The sequence below is a fragment of the Cygnus atratus genome, chromosome 1, assembly GCF_013377495.2.
Source record: "Cygnus atratus isolate AKBS03 ecotype Queensland, Australia chromosome 1, CAtr_DNAZoo_HiC_assembly, whole genome shotgun sequence".
NCBI lineage: Eukaryota > Metazoa > Chordata > Aves > Anseriformes > Anatidae > Cygnus > Cygnus atratus.
This window is the reverse complement of record NC_066362.1, coordinates 180,081,073-180,090,844: the sequence shown is the minus strand read 5'-3', so window position 1 is coordinate 180,090,844 and position 9,772 is coordinate 180,081,073. Positions and strand designations below refer to the sequence as shown.

At 47.2% G+C, this 9,772-nt stretch overlaps 1 protein-coding gene across 1 annotated transcript; it reads right to left on the bottom strand.

The window, feature by feature from the left end:
* Positions 1–338: 338 nt before the first annotated feature.
* ARL11 (ADP ribosylation factor like GTPase 11) lies at positions 339–3,340 on the bottom strand. The gene is made up of 2 exons (XM_035553440.1): positions 3,010–3,340; positions 339–2,898 (listed from the first exon to the last, which is right to left on the bottom strand). The coding sequence occupies exon 2, from the start codon at positions 2,889–2,891 to the stop codon at positions 2,292–2,294; it is 600 nt and encodes a 199-aa protein (XP_035409333.1). The 5' UTR covers positions 2,892–2,898; positions 3,010–3,340; the 3' UTR covers positions 339–2,291.
* Positions 3,341–9,772: the final 6,432 nt, after the last annotated feature.

The window sequence follows — 9,772 nt, the reverse complement described above, 5'->3', positions numbered from 1 at the left end:
CATTTCATCAGTCTCTAGCAAGGGTGTGAGTGAGCGGGGTTATGTGATTGAGAGTCGAGCAACGCCTAGTTCCAGAAAGCAAGGGCAGTAAGTCACATGTTGCCCCACGAGATGGAGTATTGTGCCAAACTCCTCCTTCAAGGGATGTGAGGACGCTGTCAGTAACCGGGATGTTGCCTCTTCTGCTTCAGGCCCTGCCACGAGAACCCCTTCTTCACCACTTCCCACTTTGCTAGTTTGATGTTTAATTGCTAATCTCTACCAAAGGCTCGTGGTTAACTCTATTTGCTGCCAGAACAGCCTATTTTGTGTCTTGAAAGGGCCAAAAAAACAGTCCTGGGGGAATAGGAAGGCTTCAGTGCCTTTTTTTATTCACCAGCAGACAATTTTGGAGAGTCAAATGCACACACCAAGAGCCAGCGAAGAGTAAAGCAGCAGCACGACAACTCTTCAACCTGTGCTGAGTTTAATATATTGCAGATCCCAGACCCTAATGATCAATACTCTGTTTGGTATCATGTGAGATGCGTGACCAAAACACCAGCAAATTGAATGAGGAGTAACTTTTGGCACAGCAATTCAATTTTTGTGTTGCACCTCCAGGCCTGCTGCTCCACGTGGCTGAACGGGCCCCTGGGAAGATTCGTCCTCTCCATTCACTGACGATTGGGTTGCACGGATAACCTGGGTTCGTTCGTCTCTATCTCAATACAAGTGCATGTTTTTGCCTTACAAAAACCTCTTGATCTGGTTCTGACAGTCAAGAACACAACACGTGCTTGGGAAACGCGTGTTAGAAGTCAGCGGTGGCCACCTCCAAGCCAAAGGCAGATCAGTCTGCTTATGTTAGCCACAAATACAAAAGTATTTAAAGACATGAATTTATTCTCCTTGTCATGCACACAGGTTTGCTATAGAGGTCATTTACAGTTCAGTGCAACTTATGGGTACTCATAAGCATGATCACTCAGGCCAGACCAACACTGGAACACTCTTTTATCGCATATAATAGTTATTATATTGTATATATTAACACAGCTACAAATTGTGACTTTTTCACTTGGAAGGACATCTTTTATTAAGACCTTCCTATAAGTGGTTTGCTGTGTTCTGCTCCTTCACGAGTTTAGATAAGCCCTGTGTTCCAGCTGCTGCCTCCTACGAAGTGAGGCTAATCACAGCACCAGAAGCAGCTGGATGGTTAATCCCTTAAGAGCCATGAAACGCACTGGTATGAACAGCAGAACGCTTCTTTGTGCATTTTTCTTCGGTGATTCTGGGCTGAATAAGTTCCTTCCTGAAAGCAGCTGACTGCTGCTGCCTAAAAATATGGTATCCTCTCTCGCTCTCCTTGCCCCACCACTTTCATTCATTTCATAGTAGAGTAGGGTCTACCACTAAGCTTCTTAACTTTAACCTTGATTAAGAGAATTCTGGGTGCGGGGTCCCCCAAGGCACACATTTCATAGGTCCTTTCTCCAGTAGGCTCAGTGGGATCCAATGGAGACATCACTGGGACCCTGGCCCCACAGTGAGCTGCCAGGGCTGGGTATTTTGGCTGCCCAGAACACGGTGAGCATGGAGAGCCCTTTGGCAGTCAGCCCGCCCACACTGGGCCACCTCCTGCAGAGAAGTTTCACCTAGTTTCAAAACATCTGAGAGGGGGGGCTTCCCCTTGACCACCATGAGGGTATTCAGAGGTTGGCTTGCCATGCGGGCGTGTTTCCAAGCACCTAGAACTTGGATTTGACTTCCATAAATTTAAAGATAATGCGAGGGAAGTTAGGTACCATTTTCCTGAAAATGGTATTCAATAAAAATAAGGAATGGGAAAGAAAGACAAGGAATTAGTAAGTACACATCCTGAAACAGCGTCACACCGTCTAATCCTGACTCGCTTCCACGGTTTGAAGGTTATTCCCATGGGTGCCGCACGGAAGCCGATTAGCTGTTGGCTGGTGGAAGTCCTGCTCCATCAGGATAGCTGCATCGGGGCTGGGAGAAAGATAAAAATCCCTCATGGGCTTCTCTGCCAAAAATGCATCCCAGCTGACGCACTGGACGCCACGCAGTCGATGAGTAGAGCCTGGTGCAAGAGGTGGTTGGTGGTGAGTGTACGAGAGACGGATCCAAAAATGCTCCCGCTGGTGAGCAGCTGGGTGTTTCTCAGCGCGATGTGTGCCAGCTGCAGGTCTGCTTCTTTCAGGGGGTGCCCAGAGCCTGGCATGCTGCTGGCAAACCCCACGCAGGGTCCACCCGAGCTTCAGCTCTGTGCTGGCTCCACCTGAGGCTCACCCGAGGGCTTGCCTCCTCTCTGCCGGCACGATGACAGGCTGTTCTGGGGACGGGGAGCGCAGCCCCGCGCCCCTCAGCAGCTCACCCAGGACCCCCAGAGCCTCCTGCAAGCCCTGTCCGGTGAGGGCGCTGCAGCCCCGCAGCACCCACGGGTGCCCCATCAGCAGCCCCCGCTGCAGCCGCTGCCCCAGCTCGGCAGGAGCCATCGCCCCGGGCACCTCCTGCTTGTTGGCCAGGAGGAGGACGGGGACGCCAGCCAGGCTGGGGTGGCCCAGGGCTTCCTCCAGAGCCTCCAAAGCTTCGGGCAGCCGGGCCATGTCCGTGCTGTCCAGCACGAAGATGAGGATGTTGGTGTCCTCCAGGTAGTGGGGCCAGCTGGCCCGGAGGCTGCTTTGTCCCCCGACGTCCCAGAGGGTGAAGGGCATGCCGCAGGGCGTCCGCAGGGACTCCACGTTGAAGCCCACCGTGGGGCACGTCTCCATAGCCCGGCTGCTCTTCAGCCTGTAGAGGAGGGTGGATTTGCCGGCGAGGTCGAGCCCCAGCATGACCACTCGTGCTTCTCTTCTGCGCCAGCCTTTGGAGATCAGCTTCCCCATCGAGATCCTGCCTCAAACAGTGGGGGAAAAAAAATTAAAAAAGGGAAGTAGACAAAAAAAAGTGTATTTCCTGGATAATATCAGTTAATAACAGAGCACTCGGTTCTGCTTTGCTTACGTTTGCTGAACAAAGGATCAGGCAGCTTGCTTTTCTTCTCTTCACAGCTAGGACGAGGCAGAGCTCTTATTTTGGAGCTGTGGAGCAGAGCCAGGGAGCGCGGTCCGAAACGGCGACTTTTGCCTTCCAGCTCTGCTGCCCCCAGCCTCCATCGCCACTCGCAGCCTTCAGCAACTGGCGCAACGGGGAGGCAGCATGTTGCAGGAAGAGGTGGGGAGGCGGCGGGACACGTTTCCTCCTCATCGTGGACAGAAATAAACGAGCTTTTGTTCATTGGCTTCTTGAGGGGAAATCCACCCCCGGACAGACAGGAGGAAACCGGGTTTCAAGCACGGGGTTGCTCTGGGAATTTGCTGAATCACAGCTCAAGGGTGTGGATTTCAACACGAGCAGCACCGACGGGTTTTCAATCTTGTGCTAGCACAAATCCAATCCAGCATCGGCTTTCACTACCTGCTGCACAGAGAGCCATGATGGGTTTAAATAAATGCACACAAACACGATTTTTAATGTCTCGTGGAAAGGTGACCAGCCTGAAAAATCTATAAAACTCATTACGTCGAGATACTATATTTTAATTTCCATATGTGAAGCAAAGTCAGCCCTCCGTGGCTTGGCAGGGGGGAGGGAAATCCCTTAAAAGAAGGGAAAAACGTTTAACAAGGTGGCCCTAGTTGAACTTTACATGCCAGAGGCTGCTGGGGACGTGTAAGGGACTGCCTGGTCCTACAGACCATCCTTTGCTAGGTATTTCTGCGAGCAGAGGCTGAAGCACGTCCCGTGCAGGTCTCTGCCATCGTTGGGGCTGGTTGGCACCAGGTGCCACCACGAGGTCTGTGGGTGTGCGAAATGTGTTACTTGGCCGAGGATCTAGGTTAACTCAGAAGCCAGCGCTTATCTGCAGTGCTGTCACGTAGATAATCTCCGGGCAGCAACGCACCGCCACGCGCGTGGTAAATCAGGCAGCGTGTGTTCATGTGCCATCGCTTCTGGAAATGGTCTACACACCAAGAGAAGGGCGGGATGCTGGCTTGATGGGAATAAAGCAAGAGCTGTGGTAGGGAGCGCAGTGATCCTCATCCGCCGGGGGGCTGCTCGCCCATCCCGCAGGCTGTGCTGCAGCCCAAGGGTTGTCCACTGGTCTGAGTCCTTTTCCTTAAAATGAGTTAAATTGGTGCCTGGATCCTTAATCTGCTTCTTCTCCGTTTTGAGAAAACCTTCCTCCTCATAGTACATTGGGCTGTAAGGTCTTTGTGATGGGTATTTTGTGAAACACCAGTGGGTCTGGCGGGCTGCCCCTTGAACCTGCCATGCTCCTCCTGCCTTCGCTGCTGACCTTCTCTGAGGCTTGAGTTGTTCATCCATAAAACTAATTTATTTAAACTGGAATGTAGATACAGGAATCAAGGGTGGAGATCCCATCGTCTGACAAACAACTATCTGGAATATGTTGCAATGGGCTTGTATTGCATCACCCTCTAACACACTACAGAAATAGGCTTCTTCTGTGTATATATATATATAAAAAAAAAGAAGAAGAAGAAGAAGAAGAAATAAAGCAGAATAAAGAATGCAACTAATGCAACTATGCAACAAGGGTGCAGTTTTAGCGAAGATTGCTTTTAAGTTTTCTGTGACCCAGAAAAACAGAGTAGATTAATTTGTGGGCAAATAGAGAAATAGAAGCAACTCTATATTCTTTTTTATTATTATCATTTTATTTTATTCTATTTTACTTTCTCATACTCCTGGTATTGAACTGTAGTCTGTTTTCTTTCTCCCTGCCAATTGTTCCAAACACGGGGTGCAGAAGATACTTACAGAGTCTGTTCCAGCCACAGCTACGTTATAAAAGCATAATACTCCAATAAATAATACATGGGGGCAACTGCAATTTTGTGTAAGAAAGACTGGAAGAAAAGAAAGTAAAAGCAGATGAGATGAGCGCTGAGTGATTCTGTTGCTGGAGCAGAAAGGCCATACACTAAATAATTCAGAAACTCTGTTCAGAGGCGAGGGCAGCCCTTACTCCAGCTACATCTTATGTGGGCAGATCAAATGGTCTCACCTTGTTTTTCATGTCTCTGAATCCACAGGAGCAAAGCCAATCATAGCTAATTCCACTTATAATTTCATAGAATTTCAATTCATTCGTTTGCTCTTTGCTAGCCATGTATTTCCCTATCTCCTGGATATTCTCCACAAGGAGCAATAACGTGTGATGGGACAGAATCCCCCTCCTCCACATGCCCTAAATACTCCTGTTACTGGAGAATCGCTGTATTTGCTGCCAAAGCATTTTGACCACGCTCCATGGGGTGCATACAGGGCAAAGAAGGGGACTTGCAGTACAGCATGAGGCACGGGCTTTGGAGAACAAGCCGAGAGCTGATGGTTCCCTCTGGAGACCACCTCGTTTCAGGGCTAGATGAAGATGCTCTTAGCATGGCTGTCCAGATAACCTTCATGCCACGATGTTTATGTAGGCATACATAAACCAAATGTTTATGTAGATAATATGGGTACTTTATTTTTTTTTCCCAAAAAATTTCTTAATGACCTCACAAATCTCACCCAAGGGATGGTCACAATACCCATGTGAGTGTCAGAGCACTGAGGGGGCCTCACCACCCTCCCAGGGGGTGTCCCCACAGTGTCCCCAAGCAGTGTCACCAGGTGGAAGGAGCTGGGACGGGGCTTTGGTCCAGCCCAGGTCACCTCCTTGGAAGGCAGCACCAGGGGGAGACAACCTGGAGTGGAGCCAGGAATAACAGGAGTAGATGTGGTCCTTAGGATGAGTGTCCATGGTCCTTCAGAGGGCTCCTGCACCACTCCTTCAGGGCCGAGGGGTAGGTCCGACCTGAGGAAAGGTTTGGGGAAAATCCCTGTCCTCCCAATGGTGTCTGCTTGGAGCAACAAGTGGATCTCAGCCCATCAAAAGCAGACTGTGCCTCCATCTCCAATCCTGAGATGTTGAAAATCAGTGTTGATGGGTAGCTGCAAGAACCAGCAGCTGAAGCCAAGGTGCCTTTTCCTGAGCCAGAGTCCCGGAGGCTCAAAAGCTGGCTGAGAGCACACCGAGAGCAGTGCAACACAGCCACAGGCTTTGACAGGCTGGAGGAAAGCCTGTGGTGATGTCTCTTCACAACATATGGCTTCTCAAAGTCGTTGACCTACTTCCAAAAGTTCAGTGACAAGATTCACACAATAAAGTTCACAGCAGACATTGAGCACCTGCCCTTCACATGCCCATCAAGCATTTGGGAGAGTTGCTCTTACCTCAGCTGAAATCCCTCCCAGCCCCAATGCCTGGCACATCCCCAAAAATTCGTGTTTCCTTGCTCAGCACTGGCCAGTGGTGCTCCAGCCCATGAGTGCTGCTGCGGTGGAGCTGCTCCCTTCACAGACCATCCCCAGCTGCCCCTGCTCCCCTCCTCTGACCCTGTCCCTCTTCATAACCCCAAATGAAGAAGTTACTACCTCATTTTGGGCCTCTCTCACCAGAGTTTGTTTGGCTAGGATCACCAAACTGGCCATGGCTGAGCTCTGTGAAGAATAGCTTACAGCTGAGCTCCACCTTGCACAACCACACAAGTTGCCCCCCTGCCACAAGTTTGCATTTGAAAGCTATTGGGGGAGAAACCTCCAAGACCACTACCTGTGGCTACTAGGCTCCAGCAGCCAGCAGTTTGAGTTACTACATCTTTTGTATGCAATTGTTGAGGATATTTCATAAATATTGTTACTCTGATCATTTTCAAAGCTGTTTAGAATTGTACCAGGATGCAGGTCCTCTCTGTAGTTTCATTTATTCGTGAGACCCAAATTGTTTTGTCTTCTTCCTACATAAATTGCCATAGGGCTGTACTTTTCTGTCTGTACTACTGAAACTCTCATTCCAGGTCCTTCTTCTTACCTCTTAAGCTCACCAATCTCTTCTTCCTTGACTCTTAACATCTCAGATCCATCTTCTCGAGGTGATTCAAAACTGAGCTTCTTCAGCTTCCTCACCTATCCTAATGCTCTCACTCCCCTTTCTGACACTATCTATTAGCCCTTCCTCTTATGGTTAGCCTCTACCTCAGTTTAGATCATGCATTTCATGCTGTGTGCTGCATACTTGCTGTCTTCACCTTAAAAAATAGTTAAAATATAACTCTATCTTGAAATACCTGAATCTCAACTCTTCCATTATTCTTAATGTTTCTATGTGAAAAGAAAAAAAAATAGCAAAACGTGGTACACTTACAAAAATATGAATGCTCTGTGTTTTTGTTTTTGTTTTTGTTTTGTTTTTTGTTTTTTTAAAAGAAAGAAAAAAATACAAGAAAAAGGCTCATACTCCATCCTTTCACATATCATAGTGTTTGCTCCTCCATCCGTATTTTATTTTATTTTTTAGTATTTCTTCAGTTGCTGTTGAGGCAGCCCTGCATAGGATATCTAATGATGCATAACCACACTGCCTACTTACTTGCACTATGTATACTATAGGTAACATCTTGTCTGAATCTGTTAATTCTACAGGAAGCCAAAATTACAACTTGGAGGTACACTGAAGCTCATCTTAGTGAGAAGGAAACTCTGCTTTGAAATACACAAATCCAGCTTTAATGCCTTTCCATCTGATACAATGGACGAAAGCAAAAACCTGCGAAAATCGATCTATTGCATTGTATCTGGCTCACCACGGAGTGTCACTGTTAGCTCACACATTTCTCAGTGGACAGGCCATCTCCAGAGGAATCAAACAGCTGCTGCCAAACCTCCAGGGTTGGAGCTCCCTGCTTTGATCAGGGGAGGACTTCCTTTGGCATCCTTCTGTAGCAGGATCACTTCAAAACAGATTTTGCTGAACAGCTGTAGGTATATTTAGTGAACCTATTCTTTCACATCTATAGAAAGCGGATGGTGAGGACTGCAGAACAGAGTGGAATAAGGTGCCAGCTGTGTGTAGGGGATATCCAGCTCCAGATTGTTTTCATATCAGCTGGCATCATGTACTAGGACTCTGCAGTTTGAATGAAAGCAGCTAACCAAGTGATGGATAACATAAGGCTGAACAAAGAGGAGAGAAACATTCTGAAATTTTCTTTCAGTATCCTTTAACAGGTCATTGACAGCTGCCATCATCACTCTCTTCACTGTGGTCGCTTACAGAACTGCAGATACAGGCAGGCTTTTTCATCTAAAACTGAAAAAATGTTATAAATTCTACTAAACCTGAATTCATCTATGACTACGGCACTTTGTGATCTCGTTTCAACAACGTGCACCTCAGAATGAATCTGCTGATTCGAGTTACATTACGGTTCGGGGTGTAATTCAATGCCATGCTATTGTTTGTTTTGTATCTCCAATGCTTTGAGTTTTGTCACTTGAGAAAAGGACTTCATAGTCACCTGCTATGACATCCGCATAGTCATCTGCTATCAGCTTCATGAGATGGAAGTTGAGACGGTCAGTGCAAAAGAGAGATACCAGCATCTGAGCTAACTCATCCAAGTCAGCAATGAGTTACATCGGCAGTACATTGTGATAAGCAATAACTGCTACAAAATAATAATAAAAAGTCTCTGGATAGCACTTTGCCTGGTTGACCTATTTAGTGCTTTCATAACATTTCCAGTCTGTCATAACTTTTCCAAGAAGGATATAAGATTTCATATCCCTTTTCCTTCTAGAAAAAAAAATGATGAGAGAAGACTTTTTGTTATTGTTGGCTTCTACAAAAAGCCTAGCAGAAAGAAAAAGAACAAAGACTAGTAAGTAGCATTCACTACGTTATACAGTGACTTCTGCTCCACACAGAGCCCTTTTTTTAGCTGTCTCAGCCCATTGTAAAGCTCAGACATGGTATAAACTAACTGCAACTACTGTGAGGTGTTTAAGGACTTACTGTACATGCTGACGTTCGTGATAACTAATGACAAGAAACCTAAACCCATGTGAATAAAAACTTTGACTGGGGAATGTGTATCAGTACCTGTTTAAACAACTGGGTTTCCGTATAATATAAATAAGCAGGTCTTTGTTACATTACTAAATAGCATCAAAGCTCTGTTTACATAGCTCCACCTTCTCACCACTTCCTAGCAGTGTCAGGAAAGGCAGCTATTCTAAACAGATAATTTGTTTCCAGAGCCACAAACATAAGCAGAAAACAAATGTTGCATATATGCACTGCTATTTCTCTGGCAAAAGGGAAACCATTGGTGTATGGGTTTTCAGTTGCAGTTCCCCTTCTGGCTCTTCCCATGGAGGCTCTCACTACACTTTTCCACATAACTTATTTATGCTTTCCATTTTTGTAGCTCGAGCTGTTGCACAAGCTATTCAGCAGTCTTCCTGAGGCCAGCTAAAGTGGTCACTCAGCAGTCCAGTAAGCAGAAACTTGGCAGGGAAAATCTTTTTGCCCTGGACCTACTGCTGGGCCTTCTTTGCCTCATATTCCAGGGCAGAATTTCTTCAACATCACTGATTCCCTCTCATAGCAACCCATCTGGATTTGACTCCGTGGGTAGTGACATTGACTTTTCTGTTTTTTTCCTCAAACAGCTTTGCCCTAAATTCCTGCATAGGAAAAGCACATGGGGGTGCTGATTGATGCTCGCCTGAACATGAGATGGCAGTGTGCCCAGGTGGCCAAGGCCAACAGCATCCTGACTTGTGTCAGGAATAGTGCAGTCAGCAGGACCAGGGAGGCGATCGTCCCCTTGTACTCTGCCCTGGTGAGGCTGCACCTCAAGTGCTGTGTTCAGCT

Excerpts from the sequence above, each read along its gene's own strand:
- ARL11 (XM_035553440.1), bottom strand. The coding sequence starts at position 2,891 with ATGGGGAAGCTGATCTCCAAAGGCTGGCGCAGAAGAGAAGCACGAGTG.